This window comes from Diaphorina citri, unplaced genomic scaffold (assembly GCF_000475195.1).
Source record: "Diaphorina citri unplaced genomic scaffold, Diaci psyllid genome assembly version 1.1 scaffold2266, whole genome shotgun sequence".
Taxonomy (NCBI): domain Eukaryota; kingdom Metazoa; phylum Arthropoda; class Insecta; order Hemiptera; family Psyllidae; genus Diaphorina; species Diaphorina citri.
This window is the reverse complement of record NW_007379691.1, coordinates 23,032-45,389: the sequence shown is the minus strand read 5'-3', so window position 1 is coordinate 45,389 and position 22,358 is coordinate 23,032. Positions and strand designations below refer to the sequence as shown.

At 38.4% G+C, this 22,358-nt stretch overlaps 2 protein-coding genes and 2 long non-coding RNA genes across 4 annotated transcripts; 3 read left to right on the top strand and 1 right to left on the bottom strand.

The window, feature by feature from the left end:
* Positions 1-6,436: 6,436 nt before the first annotated feature.
* Positions 6,437-15,613, bottom strand: LOC103518598 (probable deoxyhypusine synthase). The gene is made up of 9 exons (XM_026830353.1): positions 15,311-15,613; positions 14,763-14,875; positions 11,647-11,806; positions 10,889-11,030; positions 9,828-9,909; positions 9,205-9,397; positions 7,925-8,028; positions 7,285-7,410; positions 6,437-6,567 (listed from the first exon to the last, which is right to left on the bottom strand). The coding sequence occupies exons 1-9, from the start codon at positions 15,405-15,407 to the stop codon at positions 6,484-6,486; spliced, it is 1,101 nt and encodes a 366-aa protein (XP_026686154.1). The 5' UTR covers positions 15,408-15,613; the 3' UTR covers positions 6,437-6,483.
* On the top strand, positions 11,874-12,480 carry LOC108253598 (eukaryotic translation initiation factor eIF1; the record flags this gene model as incomplete). Its single annotated transcript, XM_017447861.2, has 2 exons — positions 11,874-11,960; positions 12,151-12,480. Coding segments are annotated over 2 exons (234 nt in total), but the record flags the coding sequence as incomplete, so codon positions are not given.
* Positions 14,371-17,882, top strand: LOC113471299. The gene is made up of 2 exons (XR_003394052.1): positions 14,371-14,592; positions 17,704-17,882. It is a non-coding gene; the product is annotated as an uncharacterized LOC113471299 (long non-coding RNA).
* A 48-nt stretch (positions 17,883-17,930) lies between these two features.
* LOC113471298 lies at positions 17,931-18,878 on the top strand. Its single transcript, XR_003394051.1, has 2 exons — positions 17,931-18,324; positions 18,543-18,878. It is a non-coding gene; the product is annotated as an uncharacterized LOC113471298 (long non-coding RNA).
* The last annotated feature ends 3,480 nt before the right edge of the window (positions 18,879-22,358 follow it).

Genomic DNA, 22,358 nt, shown 5'->3' with positions numbered 1-22,358 from the left:
AAATTTGACCCGATTACATTACTTTCCTTCCTATAGGATAAGGAAAGTAAAAATGGATAAAAAAAAAGCCCGGATGTCCCAGTAAAAACGCTTATGCTTGCCATGCTAAAGGTCCTGGGTTCGAGGTCCACCATCTGAAAAAAATTGCAACTCGTCTTGATTTTGTATTATGAATATACATAGAACACTTACCTTGACAGGTCTGGCCTCGCGTTTGATTTTACCCCAGGACTTGGCTTCATCAGGTCTAGCACCACTATCACTACCATCATATTCCACGCCTGTATTGATAAACACTGCGTAGTCTGCACCGTTCCTCTGTAATCATCAACACCAGCAATTAACATGTACAATTACTTTGGTAGTAATGAAACAACTGTTAGGTATATTAAACTCATGTTGTCTGTGTGAACATATGCCCATCCCGTAGTATGTCCCTCATCAGATGGGCGAGAAGAGACACAATACTTCCCATTTAGGTGCTGGGTCAACAAGAGAAAACCAAAAAGTAACCCGTTGAAAATGTTTGCAATCGAAATATGAGTGCAAATTTATGAAACAATGTTATAGTGCCAGTCTAGTTAACTTGGAGGATAATGCGTCTGCCTTGTAAGCGCTAGGTCGCGGGTTCGATTCCCACCCGGAGAGGAATTTATCCTACACAGGTTCGTTCTCAAAGCGGCTGGTGTTCTCCTATCCTGCCAATCTGAGATCTTCCCATATGGATCACACTATCACAGACCTTATCAAAGTCGATATTGAACTGAATCACCTAATCTGCTTTGGGTGATTTGGATTTAATACTTAATCAGCATTCCAAGGTATCAATATTGGAGTATTTATTATTGATTATATGGGATATTCGATTTGATTATGGTCTAAATAGATTACTATTAGCTGGTCTAGGTATCTGAGTGTGATTTATGATTAATCAATGATCCGTCACTTTTTATTAAAACCACAACTTTCTCAGACAAATTAAGACACATTGATCCTATAGGTAGGTTAATAATAATAATAATGTAGATTGAAAAGTGTTTTTCCCTCTTCCAAAATTTGTCCTGTCCTTCTCTCCTCTCCTCCCAATTTACTTATATCAGTAGGTATAAGATTCAGCCTGTTAACTCTAAAGAATCTCACACTCAATCTAATATACATATAACAAGCTGGGTCCGTCCCTCCGGGATTTTTTTAGGCCGTAGTTTATTCGATCGTGGTTAAAGAATACCTATGTACTTACCTAATTTGTTACATATTCAGTTTATTATCATTCTTGATTTGATTTTTTGATTTTACTTTCATGTAATGATTTAAAATCAAGACTAGAGCCCGTTCTCCCTTTATTTCCAATATATGTAATGTTTAAGTCACCCATCCATTTATTGGCCTTGCTCGGCGTAGCTTAACATAGGTGACGCTAAAACCGGTCTTAAATGATCGACTGAAGTGTTACGCTTTGAGTTCATAGGTCGTCGCGACAAATTTCGAGATCAGAGCTCATTTGTGTGAGAAAATGTGAAAAAAATCCCTAAAAAAACAGTTTTTTTGGTTTTTCGGCTTTATGGTTTTCTGGGTAACATTGTACACCACCATTTTCGTGTTCCTGGTAAAAAGACCTTTAATTTGATATATAGGTCGACCAGGTTTGGATAAGTCCTTCTATGGGCACAGACCGACAGACAGACAGACGACACCGAAGCGAATACGTCCCTTATACCTTTTTATTACTATTGTAATAATAAAGGAAGGACGGACTAAAAATAATCATTAATGATTTGAAAACATGCTATCATATAGGGTTAAAGACCCCATCTCTGATTTCATTAATAGGTCAAACCTTTCTACACACAGACCTAAAGACCCTATTCTTTTTACCTAGACCCTAGTTTTTATACAAATTTCTTCTTCTTCCTCCCTACAAGGTAAAACCTTCTATGAATCAAAGTGGCTTAAGAAGGGATCTTTTAATGTATCTCAGTTTTTACTTTCCTTATCCTATAGGAAGGAAAGTAATGTAATCGGGTCAAATTTTCGATGGTCAGTTTTTAGTGCCAAAACACGTTTTGAGGTCCCTAGAGCCTAAATCCAAAGTTTCAGCCATTGGTCCGTGTCTGTCTGTAAACAAAATATCTCGAGAACAATAAGAGCTAGAGACTTGAAATTTGGCTGTCAAATGTGACAAGGATGCAACACGAAATTTTCGGTTAAGACCGGTGCAACGCTTGGCGGCATTTTACCGCTTTTTGGCGGTTTTCGGTGTAATTTAACAATACCTCGGGGACGGTATGAGCTAGAGACTTGAAATTTAATATGTAATTCACGAATGTTACAAGGATGCAACACAAAACGTTTAGTTGAGATAGGTGCTGCGGTTGGCGGTATTTTGACCGCTTTTGGACAGATTTCGACCGATTTTGGCGGTTTTCACAGTTTTCAGCTAAAGCGGCAAAACGGTTAGAGATATTGTAAAAGTTAGAGAAAAAGAACACTCAAATAAGCATCATTCAATAGGATAAGGAAAGTCGTGTGATGTTCACACCAGATTTTTATATTTCAAGCTCTCCCATTCTTTACACAACTTATTTAAACCTTAAGCTTAAACTATTTTATATGAGGAGCTGTCAAAAAAATCGCAAACAATGAAAGATTCATTTCAAAATTGAAAGCCCTAGTAACTTGCATTTAGGTTATTTGGCAGGAGAGCATTTTATGACCTAACTTGAAACCGAACCACTACACCACTACAGTCGGTTAGGCCATGAAATAATAATTCACATTTTCCTTTTTTTTCCTCCTTTAGAGATCATTATGTTTTAGGTTATAACTTCTCTCCGAGAAACACTTGCTCACAGGCTGCAACCTTTTCCCCTCACACATCGTTTTGGAACCCACGCTACGCCACGGCAATCCTCTCATACACACATACATTCACATAATACATTGTGTATTCTTTTTCCTATCAATCACAATCTCCGTACATTGAAAAGAAAAGATGCTCCAAATACTTCGCGCTTCACATTTCAATTTCCAACAACTTCCAAATAATGCGTTTTCTGTCGTCTTTCAATAGTACATTTCATTTTTTACTTTATTTATTATTATTTTTACTATCTTGTACGTTATTTTCCTTATGCCTGGCACCAGCAACATATTCATCAGGCACATTGTTTCTCAACAGTCCAGGAATGTGTTTGCACCAATCTAGCAACTTTTTACTCTCCTAGATCTGTCTGTTTACTTACTTACTGCCAGGGCCATTTGAAGCCTAGAAGACTTTTTGCCTCGCCAAACTGTTCTGTCTTGTGCGTCTTCTTCCGTGGTGTTGATTGGTGTTGATTTTTGCCATGTTTACAGAAGAAAAACCTTTAAAAAAACTTACAAAACCATTACAATGGTTGTTGTGAAGTCGTAGTTTTTCAAAATGTGAAATGGACGTCAGAATCTTGTGAATCGGGAAATACTTTGACTATTAAAGTACTAAGTCGAGAATTGAACTCAAGACCTCCGGTTTGATGACCGCCATTCACACTCAGACGGTCTGACAGATCTAGGTCTCAAGCTTTTTCCATCACACATGTTCTTCTTTCTTTAGTTTTTGTATTATTCACTTTAACAATTTCAATAACAATCAACAACAGCAAACACACATGTTCTGACTGTCTGACAGACGGTCTAACCGCGAGTGGCCAGCATAAAGGAATTTTAATTGTGTTAAGCATAAATGCTTGTCACAAATGTCGTTCCCTGCTTAATGCACTACGCTAAATTTAATGGCTTGACTTGGACTCGAACCACCAACCTTCAGATCCGAAGTCCACCGCGCTAACCACTGAGCATGGCCAGCATAAGATATAGGTACTGAGGTACGAAAGTTGCTGACAATCTCTTATCTGATATCTGATGAGAGTTTATAATGAGACCTCCCCCCTAATCTCCTTAGACCGGCCCCTGTCTCCATAGTAACCTTATCTCTCATATCTAAACTATTGATCTTTCTTTAGTTTTTGTATTATTCACTTTAACAATTTCAATAACAATCAACAACAGCAAACAAGGTAGGTTGAAATGACAAACATATTATACTTCTTCACTATTTGTAAAATATTCTGGGTTTTTTATTTCATTTTCATTTTACAGAAATCCTTAACACGCCACTGATCAGATACGCTTCCTCTCTGTAGTTACCATTCTAAACGCGGGATAGTTTGAAATTCTTTCAAATTCAAATTTATTACAACCCTTCCTTAGTCATCAGTGACTGAACACCATCATGGCCGACGCCGATCCAGAAAACTAAAAATGAACTTTTGAACAATTTTTGAAAATGGTGCTTAAAAAAGTTTCGTTTTTGCATCGTTCTTTCGTTACTTTTTTGCATAATTAGTTTTCCAACTATTTCATATAATATTTTTGTCTTTATGTAATCAATAGTCGCGACCTCCAATTTATGCACCTTCCTCCACGTGCTCGTTACTTTTTGAGTGTTCACTTTCAACCTTTTCTTTTTCTCACTTTTACTAAAAACTGACTTATTTTGCTATCAACCGCTTTTTCATTTATGGTTTTGCCTCCTGTCTAAATATCTGAAATTACTGTCACATCACCTTCGCCCAAGGATACCCCCCTTGCACTTGCTGTTCCATCCTCCATTGCCGACCATCACCCAGCACACCGTCTGCTGTTTACTTCACCAGTTGGTTTACAATGTCACGTGAGTCCACGTCACCCCTCCTCCCCTCTCCTCCTCCTCCCCCTCTTTCCCCCAATGTTACCCAAACCCAACCTCCTAAAGACAGGGACCTTCCCACTAACCATCCTGAATCCCCAGACAGCAATTGCCAGCTAACCATTACCCCCTTGCATCAGCACTCTCCTCTGATTGCTACCAACACATGAGCTCAACATAGACAATCATTCCTGTAGACGAAAGTGAAACAGCTAGCTCCGAGCTTTATGAAGAGTGAAACACCTAGCTACGAATAACTGTACAAGAGTAAAACACCAGTATACGGAGAGATTTATGAAACTGAAACACCAGTAGCCTGTTTCTAAGTAATCTAAGTTAAGTTAAACTTAGATTACGTGGATAAGTTAAACTTAGATTACGTAGATAAGTTAAACTTTTAGATTACGTAGATAAGTTAAACTTAGATTACGTAGATAAGTTAAACTTAGATTACAGTTAAATCAAATTAATAATTTAGAATCCAGATTGACTTGAACTGTAATCTAAGTTTAACTACAAGAGTGGCAGAAAGAAAACATACATTTTGTAAATAAAATTTATACAAACATTGTACCTATGTCTATTGTATTTTTGTTTCGAGGTTGTAACAATATCATTAATTGTTAAGATCCTAAGGTGAGTGAATTTTAGCTTTTGGCATTTTTTTTTTTTTTTTGAAATACAGGGTGGTTCGTGATTTGCGAACCAGGCTTATATCTCAGAAACGGCTGGGAATAAAGGAATGAAATAAACGGCATCATGTAGATGAAATTTTGATGATTAAAATGGCTTTTTTTAAATTTGCAATTTTTTTTCGCAAAACGGCCCATTCTGGCTTTCTCCTATCCTGTCTTCCTTCTCTCTTCGATTTCGGGACGATAAGACCATAGCTGTTACAGTTCCCTCTGTCAAACCTCTTTAAAAAAAAAATAATAAAAATATTCTAATTCTAAGTTTTGACTCGACGATTATAATTTTTTCCTCAGTTGGTCTTCTTTACCATTTTCTAATATTGCTGACCTCGTGGTTCGCAAATCACGAACCACCCTGTATACCAAAATCAAAAATTTACACTATCGTAGATACGTAGCTATGTACGAATACATCCCATAATTTTGGCATTAGGTATAGGACTTACAGAGGCCAGTAAAACGGGGCAAATTTTCCCCCTCTTCGGAAAAAAAATTGCATTTGGGTGATCACTGATCAACTCCTTTAGGACCTACCAACATTCAATTATTAGATATATTCTGACCTTTTCTGGCATTTTTTCTTCTTCGCCTCCCCTCCATAAGGCCACTGACCTTATCTCCACTTCTCATAGGTCATTGACCTTATCTCCGGGTCTTAACGTAGGAAAAGTTTTGCTGGCCTCAAAGTGTGTTCCCCGGGTATTTCTTATGGGGGGACTAAAAAACGTCAATATCTCGGGAACAGTTGGGAATTTTAAAGGTCTGATAATTTTTTTGGTAGATATTCTAAAGGTAGATACGACAATTTTACTGGGGGTCTTCGTTTACACTTTTTCCATATCTATCATAGTTTTCTCTAAACAATTCGGACAGACATACATACATACATACATGACCCGTCCATATTTCCCTTTTATATAAATATATGTAGATATTCTGACCTTTTCTGGCATTTTTTCTTCTTCGCCTCCCCTCCATAAGGTCACTGACCTTATCTCCACTTCTCATAGGTCATTGACCTTATCTCCGGGTCATTGACCTCCTCGGCTCTTCCTCCAATGTCATTCATGATGGTGTCATCGAGTTGAAATGTCTGGCAAATGTCTCTGCCACCAGGAGAGGAAACACCAGGGTAGCATCTGCATAGATCTGGAACATTTCAATATCAGACTGAGGGAAAAGTTCTCGGACTACCAGTTGCCACTTGCCAATAGATCACATACAAGTAGAGTTCAGTAGATCCCGTTCCCACTTGTACGAAAAAATCGTGTCGTGTGGTGGTGGGAACAATCTCATTTAAATTACGTTGCCCACAAGACATTCGGAAAAAGACTAATGGTGGATTTCACCAAGCTTCTTTCTAGCCACTAACAGCCTGTTACCTTAACAGCCCTGTTAAGCCTATACAAATCAAATGGAACTTAACAGGCTGTTAGCTAACAGACGTTTTAAGGACTGAAAAAATATTGGTGAAATCCACCATAGTAATCCTAAGGCTGTGTCCAGTGTCCACACTACACATACTCGACCGCCATCAATCATCATCGATCGATATCAACTGAAATCGTCCACACTGCCTATTCAACATAGATTCACCGACATGGACGCGACGGGCGTCGACTATGTATGGACACATAAATAAATATGGATAAAAAAAAGCACGGATTTTCCAGTAAAAACGCTTATGCTTGCCATGCTAAAGGTCCTGGGTTCGAGGTCCACCATCGAATAAAAAAAAGCACGGATTTTCCAGTAAAAACGCTTATGCTTGCCATGCTAAAGGTCCTGGGTTCGAGGTCCACCATCGAAAAAAAAATTGCAACTCGTCTTGATTTTGTATTATGAATATACATAGAACACACTTACCTTGACAGGCCTGGCCTCGCGTTTGATTTTTCCCCAGGACTTAGCTTCATCAGGTCTAGCACCACTATCACTACCATCATATTCCACGCCTGTGTTGATAAACACTGCGTAGTCTGCACCGTTCCTCTGTAATCATTCACACCAGCAATTAACATGTACAATGACTTCGTAGTAATGAAACAACTGTTAGGTACATTATACTCATGTTGCCTCTGTGGTAGCATGCCCATCACGTAGTATGTCCCTCATCAGATGGGCGAGAAGAGACACAATACTTCCCATTTACGTGCTGGGTCAACAAGAGAAAACCAGAAAGTAACCGGTTGAAATGTTTGCAATCGAAATACAAGTGCAAATTTATGAAACAATGTTATAGTGTCAGTCTAGTTAACTTGGAGGATAGTGCGTCTGCCTTGTAAGCGCTAGGTCGCGGGTTCGATTCCCACCCGGAGAGGAATTTATCCTACACAGTTAAGGTTCGTTCTCAAAGCGGCTGGTGTTCTCCTATCCTGTCCTCTTTCTCTCTTCGCCTTCAGGACGATAAGGCCTTACCAATTCAGTTCCCTCTATCAAACCTCTTGTGGGGAAAAACTGTAGATCTCACTGGGACATGGGAAAACGGTCCTCATGTAGTTCTTACCATGAGGTTAGCATTACAGATGTGATGTTTAATAACACCTCCTCCAAGTATTATCATTCCAGTGTTGACAGCTTTCACTGCCATTGTATTCAATCGCCGCAGATCTGAAATCAGAAGAGAAAAAAAATCAGCAAACTTAGTAGTGTGGGGTTTAGATAGGGGAAGTGGCATCCGTGGCAGAGTGGGTATCACACTAGGCTTGCATTTAGGAGGTCCCGGGATCGATTTCCGGCAGGGTCCAAGTTTTTTTCCGCTCTGTGCTTGGAGTTCCGGATTCACTTAGCCCCGTGAGGACAATATTGAGTAGCTACTTTAATCGAGTAGCGACCAGTAGCGCCATTACCAGTGTAAATTAATACGAGTAGATGAAAATTTATAGTAAAGGAGGCACTTATAAGTAGTGTTGTGATACCCGCAAAAGTTGTGAAAAAGCTCTGTTTTACCACAAAGATTCATGATTTGATTTGTGAGGAGAAACTCCTTAATCTTACCCTGTAAAATATCACAAATCAGGCCCGGATTACGAAACGAGTGGAAGTACATCATATCCCCCAGACTACCATCAGTCAGGGCCGGACTAAATATGGGAATATGATTGTGAGCTGCCCAGTAACATATGCTATCTTCATGATTGATTTCCGCTCCTCCAAGTATTATCATTCCAGTGTTGACAGCTTTCACTGCCATTGTATTCAATCGCCGCAGATCTGAAATCAGAAGAGAAAAAAATCAGCAAACTTAGTAGTGTGGGGGTTAGATAGGGGAAGTGGCATCCGTGGCAGAGTGGGTATCACGCTAGGCTTGCAGTCCGGAGGTCCCGGGATCGATTCCCGGCGGGGTCAAAGTTTTTTCCGCTCTGTGCTTGGAGTTCGGAATACACTCAGCCTCGTGAGGACAATATTGAGTAGCTACTTTAATCGAGAAGCGACCAGTAGCGCCATTACCAGTGTAAATTAATACGAGTACCTAGATGAAAATTTATAGTAAAGGAGGCACTTATAGGAGTGTTGTGATACCCGCAAAAGTTGTGAAAAAGCTCTTTGTTTTACCACAAAGATTCATGATTTGTATTTGTAGCGTGAACCTTGGAAACATGGCTTCCTTTCTTTCCGTGTTCCGAGCCATAATCTAGGAATTTGCACGATGGTTTTGTAGATAATTTCTCTCTCAAATCATCTTTGATACTTCTATTTCGACAATTATAGTCAAGGTTTTCTTAGGGACAATAAATCAAAAGGCATCGTAACATAGGGCTTGAATATAGAGGGATGGTATCTTACCCTGTAAAATATCACAAATCAGGCCCGGATTACGAAACGAGTGGAAGTACATCATATCCCCCAGACTACCATCAGTCAGGGCTGGACTAAATATGGGAATATGATTGTGAGCTGCCCAGTAACATATGCTATCTTCATGATTGATTTCCATGCCTAGTCTTGAGATAATGCGAGAAGGAGTCCATACAGTCCCCTGTAATAGAAGAGAATAAATATACCTTGTTTATACTGCCTGCCAATAGAAAAAGAAAAGCTAGTTTTAAGTTTCAACCTGACTATTTTACCTTCAGTTTATCTGTTTGTTTGTGTTGTGGTATTGTTGTCTCTTGGCCATTAAGCCATTCTCCCGCATGTATCCCAAAACTATTCTATGATATTGGACTTTAGTGTAGCTGTTTGTGTGTTTCTATGAAATTTGGCACACACATAGGTATTTGTTCATTAAATTAAGGGCTTGCTTGGGCCAATGGGGCTCCATATGGGCCTTTATACCAAGTGAGTTGTATAGTAATGGATGTTAGAGGTTAGCATAATGGATAAGACAATCTATTTCAGACTTGGAAAAAAAAAAACAACTAGGTACTTATGGCATTCTATTCCTGGGCAAGGTACTGGGTACTTACGGTTTCTTTCTGTTCTCTCAGCATAGTGTCTAAGATGGGCATGAGCCAGTTCTCAAAGGCACAATAGTTGTCGTTTGGTACAGCGTGAACCTTGGAAACATGGCTTCCTTTCTTTCCGTGTTCCGAGCCATAATCTAGGAATTTGCACGATGGTTTTGTAGATAATTTCTTTCTCAAATCATCTTTGACACTTCTATTTCGACAATTATAGGCAAGATTTTCTTAGGGACAATAAATCAAAAGGCATCGTAACATAGGGCTTGAATATAGAGGGATGGTGTCTATTCCCAGGATTCCACATTTCCTGAATACATCCAATTCACATATCAAGGTGAACCGAATAAGATGCACTTGTTTGTTGAAAAGACGACATGCTACTTTTGCAAATCAGACCATCCCTCACATAAATGCCCACTGAATAATGAAAAATCCAGGGTAACCTCAGATTGCTACCCTCCTCTCAACCCATCTGTTTGTTGAAAAGACGACATGCTACTTTTGCAAATCAGACCATCCCTCACATAAATGCCCACTGAATAATGAAAAATCCAGGGTAACCACAGATTGCTACCCTCCTCTCAACCCATCAGGTACTTCTCCCTCCAACACATCTTCTGACTCTACTGAACACACTCAATCTTCCCCAAACATCCCTCTCCTTGCGATTCCTTCTGTAAGTAATTTAATCAAATCTAAAGCTATCTCCACTTTCCCAGATGCACTCTCCACAAGCCCTCCTCAACCTTCCTTTCCCCCTCCTCTTGCAACTATTGATAAAATGCCTTCCTTAGTCATCGAACCCGTCTGTGATTTTTATGTTTTGTACAATGTAACCAGATATATTTTATAGTTTTTTATAGTATTTTACGTTTTATGTGTATTTTCTGTAACGCTGAAGAAGCCTTCACCGGCGAAACTAGTCCGTAAAATGAAAATGAAATAAAAAACCCAGAATATTTTACAAATAGTGAAGAAGTATATGTTTGTCATTTCAACCTACCTAGTCAAGATGGACCTTCACAAAGTTACAGAATCTTCAATCTATCAACAGGTTTGGTACAAGCAAGTTACCAATCCTATTGATACCTTCATCACGCAGAGTTTTACCGTCCAGCTGAAAATCGCCTACGTAGGAGGGAGCTAAACATTTGATGAGATCTTCCTCCACACCTCCTGCAGTGGTTACTATGGCATCCACTAACTCTGTGAACGGAAATTTAGAATAGGTGGAATAATATTAAAATCAGTTGCTTTAGTATGTAATTCCAAGACCATTGAAATTTTTTTGAACCAACATACTGAACTTATTACCTACTTTTTATTTATTTATTATTATTTTAGCACTTCCACCCTTTTTAACTTGTCTTTTTTTTCCTTTTTCTCTGCTTTCCATTTCAATAAGGGCTGGATATACATTTTTCTGGTCAGGAATGCCAATGATGGCTATTTTAATTTTAATTAAATTTAAGCACCTACTCTTTATTACTTTTTACTTTCCTTTTATATTTCATTTTATTATTATAATTTTTTTATACTGTATTTGATTGTTGTTTGTGTTTGTTTAGTTTTAGTGTATTTTTTTATTTTTTATTGTCATTTTTGTAAAAAGGGTTAGTTGTGTAAAGAAATACCTAAGTAAATAAAATAAATATTTTCTTACCACTTCAATATTTTTTCTTCTTTTTATTCCATTCAGTCTACAATTTTCTTATTAAATTTAATAAAGTAGGTAAGTAGGTGTTAGAAACTTTGGAGACTGTAAGAAGTTGGAAAGAAAAATCCTTGTCTCACTAGGTAGGTAACTCATAAAAATTCTTACTGTGTTGTACTAAGAATTTGATTGTTTCCCGTACACCAGATGACACCATGTTTGAAGTATATCCTAGAAATATGGTACAGTTGTGTTTCCTCACAATAAACAGATCTTCTTCATAAGTGTCAATTTTGTCTTCGGGTAAATCCAATCTCCTGCATTCCAACTGTAAAAGAATTGGGGGGAAAATTGTTAGGTACTTGTATGTTTGTGATTTATTATTATTATCATTATTACGGAACGGCCGGAAAACTCTCACCACTGTCCAGGGCCTGTCGTCTGAGTATGACCTGAAGAAAATTGTCCGAGCTTGCAAAAAGGTAAGAGATACCACCACGCACCGGGCTGTTATTGGTCTTGCTAATATTTCTTGGCCAAGAAAAGATTCAGTACTTTCTATTTGAGTGCTTGGTCAAAATGTGATCCTCAGAAAGTAGGTACCTATGAAATATTTGCTACTGAAACACTAGTAACTTAACAGGTAATAATTTTTATTTGGAATGATTTCAGGAATTTGCTTGCAATGGGACAGTTATAGAACATCCAGAGTACGGGGAGGTTCTACAGTTGCAAGGTGACCAGCGAGAAAACATTTGTCAGTGGCTAACCAAGACTGGACTCGCCAAACCGGAACAACTCAAGGTTCATGGTTTCTAAGCTATTTACCACCTAAAAACACATACTTAAATTAATATCTACACTATTTTCTTTTAACATTATGCAACAAAATTTCTGAGCAATGTTAATGGTAATCTTGTATTAAAATTTATTTATTGCATTACACTTAACTTGAATAAATGAAACTTGATATCTGAAACATTCAATTACATGATCACTACACACATCATTTTCCTATTTTGTTCACACAGGTTGACAACACGTATGATTTCTCAGAGGAACTCAAAACCAGACTCATCCGAACTGTGCCTGGACATCAATATGGCTACTACAATAACAGCTCCAACTCTCAACAGTCAAGTAGAATTTCTTTATCACAGCCATCGAGCAGAATTTCTACTGACCCACAAGAGAATAGTAGAATTTCTCGATCGCAGCCTTGTAGCAGCAGCTCCACTTCTCAAGTTCTCAACACACAAGTAGAATTTCTACATCAGTAATACCGTCTAGCAGCATTTCTTTTTCCCAACACCCTCGTAGGATTTCTTCGTCACAGCCATCTAACAGGATTTCTTCGTCACAGCCATCTAACAGGATTTCTACTCATACACAAGACAGCGGCAGCAGTTCTCGATCTCAGCCATGTAGCATTTCTTTAGCTCCGCAGCAAGCTAGTAGAAGTTCTGCATCACAGTACTCTATTCCATATCGTGATAGTAATATTGGTGACGATGTTGATGTTTCTGGTAGCAATGACGAGTCTAGTGACCTGTCTACTACCAGCAGTGAGAAAACAGAGAGCGATGCACTTCTCAAATCAGATCATCAGATAATGGCGGAATTTTTGCAAGATATTCAAATGCTTGAGAACTTGTGAATGAATAAATATACCTAAATATAAAATCTCTGCATTGTTTTTATTTAATTAATAATTAAAAAATAAAATAAATAAATAAATAAATTTCATTTTGGAAGTTACCTATACCTAACCACGAGTAAATTTTCGTTTTTGAAAAATCTAGCGAATAGCTAAATTCCCGTTTCGTATCTAGCCAACATGTTTAGCTCGAGCTGGCAACACTGTAAAGCCATTGTTGAAAAAATTCACATCAAAGCAAGAAGATTGACAGAAATTTCTCTTTCGAAAATTTTACATCAAACTTTCAGAAGAAAAAGAAAAATTCTGTTGGTCCTCATTTTTCCTGCTCTATGACTTTGAAACATCACACAAGTAAGCGCAACTGATCTATTATGTTTGCACACTATAATAAAAATAAATGTTAATAAAAAAGTTTTTCGTTTTTTAAAAATCTAGCGAATAGCTAAATTCCCGTTTCGTATCTAGCCAAGATGTTTAGCTCGAGCTGGCAACACTGTAGAGCCATTGTTGAAAAAATTTACATCAAAGCAAGAAGAGTGACAGAAATTTCTCTTTCGAAAATTTTACATCAAACTTTTCCCCAGTTATAAAGAAAGCCTCACTCCACTTTAAATTTGTCCTTTGCAGTTCCGCAAGACAGTAGTGCACCCAAGTTTTAGCCTTGTAAATCGCATGTCCATCCAGAATTTAAATACATTTGGTAAGTAGAACACCCATGGCCGCGTGAACCTTGGAAACATGGCTTCCTTTCTTTCCGTGTTCCGAGCCATAATCTAGGAATTTGCTCGATAGTTTTGTAGATAATTTCTCTCTCAAATCATCTTCGACACTTCTATTTCGACAATTATAGGCAGGGTTTTCTTAGGGACAATAAATCAAAAGGCATAGTAACATAGGGCTTGGATATAGGGGGATGGTGTAATATTTCACAACCTGGTGGTAGGTGTCAGGAGACCTTGGGTGAGATCATAGATGTAAGTGGTATGGTCATCTGATTTGTTCATGCTTGGTCAGATTAATTGAACCTAGAAAATTAGATTGTTTACTGATCAACAAAACTGAACTAGGTACAATTCAGTGATAGAGTTTGCAGGGTTATGCAAGAAAGAGTAATCATATAGGTATGTGGTTTGAAACAAAATTGTTTGTAATTTTATATCACTTACCCACCTATGTTTTGTTTTCAGTTTTAGTAATTGTCATGATTACAGAAGAAGAAACTACTTGACATAAAAAAGAAAAAGAGAAACAGAAGTTTGGTGTCCAACTCATTGGGAGAAGTTGTCTTTATGTCAGAATGGAAATGTTGAGACAAGGCTTCAACAGAGATAGGTATAGTTCAATTATAGTAAAATGATTTTAATCACAGACTGACATCACCTTATGCCTTTTGTCCCCAAGAAACAAACTACCAACCATGTCTTATATGTCCATCAAATCTTCAGGCCCTGAAGGTATTCAGCAGTGGTGACCAAGATGAACAGAAAGCTCAGTGTATTTGTACATAGTAATCTTGTTTTAACATTGATTTTTACTTGACATGTATTATTTTTTTTTTTTTTGAGAGAGAAAAAAAATCCACCTTACCTTCCTACAGGAAAAATAGGTAAATATTTCTGCTTACCATTCTTTTGATTTCTTCTACTGCTTCTCCAAAGCTGGTTGCTTGAAACCCAGTTGTAGAAAATGACTTCACTATTTCTGCATAGTCAACCTTGCCAGATGTCCAATTGTAACCTGTGGAATTTCCAAAACACATGTCAACAAGAATATTGTAAAAGAGTTAAGTAAGAGCTTATCAAGTTATTGCAGACATTTTTAGTGATATTTTATTGTTCGTTAGGCAAAGTGGACCAGTGCACAGAAAAAGCTTTACCAAAGAATATTTTTGATGAAGTTTTGGTAAGTATCCTGTGGCTTGGTAGCTTCTTCTTTTTTCACCTTTTAAATAATGATAATACTAACAACACTTGAGACATTGTAAAGCAACACATAGGTTCCATAAAAATGGGTAAGTATCCTGTGGCTTGGTAGCTTCTTCTTTTTTCACCTTTTAAATAATGATAATACTAACAACACTTGAGACATTGTAAAGCAAAACATAGGTTCCATAAAAATCTAAAGGCAAGCAGTAATTAAAGAATCTGGTTGACTAATGCAGTAATGCCTTACCTTTGACAACAGGAGTGTTCTCTGGAATAGTACTACTGTGTGTAAGTACTGCATGCTTGATAGAGTCTGGTACTTTATCCTGGCTAGAGTTTTCCATTTTATAACTACAACTATTCTTCTGGAGAAGAGAGGTTGAGCCTCATCAGATCATTCATGAAATCCCCTTGGAAAACTTGAGTCTGGTTGATTATCCTCACTAACCACCAATGCGATATGTTCTATTTAGGGTGAAGGAATTAAGGGACATAACTGATAGAACTTTAAAATTTTATCTTATCAAACACTACCTATATAACCACACACTTTCAGCACTTTCTGATTTGAAAATTTAAATTTTAAACAAGTGGCGGCAAAATCCGCCATGGGTCATGTCAGTGTGACCAACATATGATTTTTTTTCTTTAAATTTAAAAAATAAAATAAACAACTTTTATCGTCAAAAATGAGCTATTATTACCATTTATGGTTTTCTATCGCATTTTAAAAGATATTTAATGCTTAATAATCCTTGAATTTTATCGTATTTGCCAGAGGAAATTATATTTTTTACAATTTTATTTTTCTACTTTCTAATTATTTTTCAAGTGTTGTCTATTTTGATAGTATCCTGCATAAGCTGTGTTGCCAAGTTTCAAGGAAGTTTAGCTAAACGCTGTCCATCGGTTTAGCTAGATTTTGAACAGAGTACCTACAATCCGTTAGTCACGTGTAGGTAACGGATTTTAAAATTTAAATATAATCGGTAGATAAAGATACCCACCGATAAACATAAAAAAACTCAAAGGGGTACTTTAAACATCAAAGTGGATTACAGTATTTTAAATACCTATTATAGTGGATAATTTACACATCATTGTGTTTCCTCTGTTATTGTGAACATTTTGTGTTCTAAGTGAACTCAAGTTGAGTCTTGGTAATTTATTCCAAGCATCTTGTCTTGGAGTAAATAGAGCTGGGATGTTGCTGAAATGTTTCCTTTGTGACAAGAGGTCTTGTTGAGTCAGAGGTAGTCACAATGAAGTAAAATCATTTGACAGAGGAATTTACACCAAGTACAAACACTAGAAAGTATTTTCATTATTTATTATACTGTATTGTGATCAAATTAATCTGTATTACTTCATTCCAGCAATGTTCTCTACCAAGATGAACACATCATTGTGTTTCCTCTGTTATTGTGAACATTTTGTGTTCTAAGTGAACTCAAGTTGAGTCTTGGTAATTTATTCCAAGCATCTCGTCTTGGAGTAAATAGAGCTGGGATGTTGCTGAAATGTTTCCTTTGTGACAAGAGGTCTTGTTGAGTCAGAGGTGGTCACAATCCTACTTAAATAGAACTTCAACGTACTGTTGTGACAGTCGATCAAAAGTTATTCTGACGACGCAACGACTCCCAAAAGTGGTTTGAATGGTTCCGCCAAGTACAGGTTACTTCTGTTACCTAATAATATCTCACGGCCAGTTACCTCTCTTGTACCTACCTAGCAGACTAAGGCTAGTGCGTACCTAGGTAACTAAAAAAAGTCTGCAGAAGTTAAAAGAGGGGAAAAGGAACTCAAAAGAAGACAATAGGTAGGTACCTACCGACGTAGGTACGTACGAAAAAACAGACAGTTTTTTATCTCCCCAAAATCCGTCCCATCCCCCTTCTTCCTCCTGTCAGAACGCGAGGGACAAAACGTCATATTTCCCGCTCAGAGGGAGAGAAAAAATTTCCCTCGTCAAAAATGGGAGGAAAAAAAGGCGAAAGAGAAATCCCGTGGGGGGGGGGGGAGAAAAGACGCGGGACGCAAGGGGGAAAGCGCTGAAAAAGAGGGTGGCTGAGGGGGGTGTTACACAAACGCAGTAGAAACTGGAAGAGTTTCCGAGACTAGTCAGTTGTCAACAGGTCAATGAGACGGCATGCACTCTATTAGCGCTCGGAGCGCGAGTGTTATACCCCGATCATGCCAGGACCTCGTCACAAGTGTTATACCCCGATCAAAGTTAATGAATCACTGCAAGAACCATGAAGAGGCCCAGATTAATCAAAGTGTATTGCGAACACAACCTGGGAGTATGCAGGAAGCCGCAGTTTCTAAATTGAAGGCAAGGAAACCAAGATGAACAGAAAGCTCAGTGTATTTGTACATAGTAATCTTGTTTTAACATTGATTTTTACTTGACATGAAAAAAAGAAAAAGAGAAACAGAAGTTTGGTGTCCAACTCATTGGGAGAAGTTGTCTTTATGTCAGAATGGAAATGTTGAGACAAGGCTTCAACAGAGATAGGTATAGTTCAATTATAGTAAAATGATTTTAATCACAGACTGACATCACCTTATGCCTTTTGTCCCCAAGAAATAGACTACCAACAATGTCTTATATGTCCATCAAATCTTCAGGTCCTGAAGATATTCAGCAGTGGTAGTTTGTTGATGGGAAATGCTCTCGGGGTTTCTGTAAAGTCATGTTTACTAGATAGTCTAAATTCATGTTTTTATACATTTAACACATCATGATTTCTTTTCCTCTTCTTTTTTTTTATAATGCCATGTAAATTTTGTGTAAACCTTTGTATAACATCCCCTCATTTTGGATTGAAAAAGAAAAAAAACTCTCTTTGTCTTTGTGGGATTTCCTCTTCTTTTTTTATAATGCCATGTAAATTTTGTGTAAAACTTTGTATAACATCCCCTCATTTTGGATTGAAAAAGAAACAAAACTCTCTTTGTCTTTGTGGGATTCCTAAATTAAACTCAAGAAACTCTGGTTGTTTGGAGATGTCTCCAGCTTATAGGCTTCAAACATTTTCTCTCTAGTTGCTTCTTAACCCACTAAGTATAACATCAGAATTTAGATCATGAAATGTTTTGTTAATTTTAGGATATGGAACCATAGTCATTGGAGTGATGTGAATAAATCTCATTGATGTACCTTAACCGGAGAACAAATTGCTTGTATTGACTCATATTTAATTAATTAATCTAACTATAAATGTTGAGTCTTATAAACTGGCCTATCTGATTCAACAGGTTGTTAGTCCAATATCCCACTAAGTATAACATCAGAATTTAGATCATGAAATGTTTTGTTAATTTTAGGATATGGAACCATAGTCATTGGAGTGATGTGAATAAAACTCATTGATGTACCTTAACAGGAGAACAAATTGCTTGTATTGACTCGAATTTAATTAATTAATCTAACTATAAATGTTGAGTCTTATAAATTGGCCTATCTGATTCAACAGGTTGTTAGTCCAATATCCTTTCATAGTTTTCTTCTCTGATAATCCCTCTTTCTCTCTCTCTCTCTCTTCAAAATTTCAAATTGATCTTTTCCTTTCATTGGTTGGGGATCTTTACCTCAAATGACAATTGAACCCCTTCATTCCATGCTATGGACTATAGAACAACAATGAATTAATTCTGGAAACAGATCCTTAGAACTATGTATACTCATGTAACATGTGTGTGTGTTGTCTCTCAAAACCAAGTGTGTAGATTAGATTTATGTAAGTTAAAAAAAAGTTAAATCTGTATTTGCAAAACAATAAATCATGAGGTTTTTTTTATTTATAAAAAAAGTATTGTTTTTTTTTTATTTTTGATCTAGTGAATAGGTATTCAACAGTGTTTTTGGGGTTTGAATTGAAAATTTTCTATCGGTCTTGTTTTCTATCAGAAAATTTATCATTTTCTGACATTTATGGACATAAACTTGCCCTCATCTTCACTTTATTTTTTCAATGGAGATGTAGGTATCGACTTTTTTACTTTCTATTACTAAAATATTTTCCCCCCCACACTAACATTGAAATGTGAACTCTTGTCCCATGTCCCCAAAAGTTTTCCAAAATGAGTTTTAAGTTTCGTTGAGAAGTTGATCTATAACTCCTACCCACTGACCATTCTGGAAGGCAGCGCTAGTTCATGTGGGTTCGATTCCCATCTGGGGTGGATGTTATCCAACGGATGAGGTTCGTTCTCGGAACGGCTTTTTTTTCTATCCTGTTTTCGCATTCTCTCTGATTTCGGGATGATAAGACCTTCCGTGTAACATTTCTCTCCATCAAACTTCTTCTCGGCCAGCCTAGTTAGCTTGGTTGGTATAGCGCGTCTGCCTTTTAGGCGCTAGGCCGCGGGTTCGATTCCCTCCCGGGGCGGATTTTATCCTGAAGATATAATGTTCGTTCTCGGAACGGCTGGCTTTCTTCTATCCTGTCTTCCAATTCTCTCTTCGATTTCGGCACGATAAGACCTTAACAGTTCCAGTTCCCTCTCTGATAAACCTCTCCCCCCCCCAAGTCCATTTTTTCGGTTTTTGAATAGAGGGGGGGACGGAGTGTTTGGCTCGCTAACATTTTCTGTAATGCCCGTCACCCTCAAACATGCTTAACCGTATGTGTCCAATATTAAACACCTTAAAATAAGTATGAATTTAATGAATTACTTGAGATTAAGTTATTGGCTTCATCCAGTTGAATATCTTTAGCCAATATAAATCCAAATGTACAAAGGTCTGACACAAGCTACGCGTTCCCATCATATGGTAGCAACGTCTCTCCGCATTTCTTGCCATCACAAAGATGTAAAAAAAAAAAGAAAATCTGTGAATGGTAGACAAGACAAAAAGAGCTGTCAAAGGCTAAAAGCTGTTTAGGGTGTCCAAATCTGGAACAAGGGGGATACACCCCCTCGAGCTAGAGGGACCCCCCCCCTCAAGAAGTTTGATAGAACGCAACAAGAGAAAACCAGCTAGCTGTTCGACGGTATCTGAGTGTGTAGGATGAATCTCGCTCTGGGTGGGAATCGAACCCGCGACCCAGCGCTTACAAGGTTGGAGCGCTACCCTAAAGCTAACTGGACTCTAGGCTGGTCAATCAAAAGTTTCATCTTCCTATTTTGTTCACACAGGTTGACAACACGTATGATTTCTCAGAGGAACTCAAAACCAGACTCATCCGAACTGTGCCTGGACATCATTATGGCTACTACAATAACAGCTCCAACTCTCAACAGTCAAGTAGAATTATTTCTTTATCACAGCCATCGAGCAGAATTTCTACTGACCGACAAGAGAATAGTAGAATTTCTCGATCGCAGCCATGTAGCAGCAGCTCCACTTCTCAACACACAAGTAGAATTTCTACAGTAATACTGTCTAGCTGCATTTCTTTTTCCCAACACCCTCGTGTAATAAAATGCTCACACACGCGCCTTCACACCCTTACCACTTTAGGGGGAGTACGACAAATGGAAGGAACCCATGGCCCATATGAACTCTTATCGTAAAAAAATCGCATTTTCCTCTGGGAAACGGAAACCAATCAAATCATGAATTCCTATGGTAAAGCAGAACCTTTTCGCAATTTTTGTGGATATCACAGCATTACTAAGTGCCTCCTTTGCAATCAATTTCCATATTTCAAAAATCTTTTTTCACTGGGTGATGCCGCCACTGGTCGCTACATGTATAAAGTAGCTACTCGATTGTCCTCACGAGGCTGATGCTCCAAACAGCCGAAAAAACTTCCAACCCGGGACGTCCGGTGTGGAAGCATAGTGTGATACACACTTTTTTGTGTGATACACGCCACCTAGTGTGATACCTACACACTCGGCCACGGAGTTTTTTTGTAAATGTAAATGCAGTTCTTTGTCCGATCTGTTATTATATCACAACTTTGGTGCTCACTGCAGCATTGTAGGATTTTCCCAATATCTCAATAATCCTAAAATCCAACGTTTACCTACCATGCTGGCACCGGTCGCTATGCGCATTTATATGTCATAGCTACTCATTTTCCTCACGAGGCTGAGTGTGGGCCATTGTTCATACAACATTTGGACTGGCACCGGTCGCTATGCGCATTTACATGTCATAGCTACTCATTTTCCTCACGAGGCTGAGTGGGCCCCACGCAATAGCCAGTCACGGAATCAATCATTTGCATGATACAAATTTCTTGACCCCGCCGGGAATCGAACCCGGGTCTCCCGCGTGCAACGCGAGCACAGTGACCACTACCAGTCACGGAATCAATCATTTGCATGATACAAATTTCTTGACCCCGCCGGGAATCGAACCCGGGTCTCCCGCGTGCAACGCGAGCACTACGCTATGGGAGCTGACCACGGAGTTTTTTCGGAAACGGAAACCATTTCCCTTCTTCAAGGTGACAAATTGCCTTTGGTTTATGCAAGGCGCTACCACACCGTCAGCTTTAGAAGAGGGGAAATCGTCTCAGGTTCCATAATTAAAATACACCCCAACCAGCCTAGTTAGCTTGATAGGCCGCGGGTTCGATTCCCGCTCTAGGCGGATTTTATCCTGATGGGATAATGTTCGTTTTCGGAACGGCCGGCTCTTTCCTACCCTGTCTTCCTTCTCTCTTCGATTTCGGGACGATAAAATAGGAGTGGCTTCACCGACAAAGGTTTGGCCTTTAGAGATTGATGATGATGACAGTTCCCTCTGTCAACAAACCTGTTTAAAAATCTCTTCTATCAACAAAACAATACGGCTGTAGGAGGAAGACGAGTGCATTTCTTCTCCTTTGTCCAAAAATGCGTCTCGCGTACGAAATTTTCCCGAAATCCCTCCCATCTACCGAATTCCGAAACACGAAAATCCAAAAGGGAATTTTCAACGCTTAGAAAGGGAATTTTTCCACCTCGAAAATCTCCCTCGTAGGGGAAAAAATTCTGGCGCGACACCCACACATGATATGAAAGGTCGAAGGCGAATAGTGTAGAGGCAGAGGGACATAATCTAATTCGGCAATCTTTTGAAGTTTTATACCTTTTTATGTTGTCCCGCCTTTTAAGAGGGTTTCCCCTGCTTCTGAGTTTTGTCCCCGGGGAGGTAACTCCCACATAAAACATAAACAAAACATGCTGTCTTGACTCCTGGCTAAAGGTGGATTTCCACCAACGCGACCTCTGTCGTGCGACAAAATCGCGCGACAATGTCGCGCGACGTCACCTGTTTTCACTTGCAACATTTGTCGCGCGATGTGACCTGTTAAAAATTAAAGCACTCCCCGACAAAATCGCGCGACAAT

What these genes read in the sequence shown, in the direction of transcription:
- LOC103518598 (XM_026830353.1), bottom strand. Translation starts at nt 15,407, where the DNA reads ATGGAAAACTCTAGCCAGGATAAAGTACCAGACTCTATCAAGCATGCA. An exon ending in TCTGTAATGCTAACCTCATG is followed by an intron (nt 7,411 to 7,924) that starts GTAAGAACTACA and finishes GAATGATTACAG; the next exon opens with AGGAACGGTGCAGACTACGC. An exon ending in GCGAGGCCAGGCCTGTCAAG is followed by an intron (nt 6,568 to 7,284) that starts GTAAGTGTGTTC and finishes GAAATGTTCCAG; the next exon opens with ATCTATGCAGATGCTACCCT.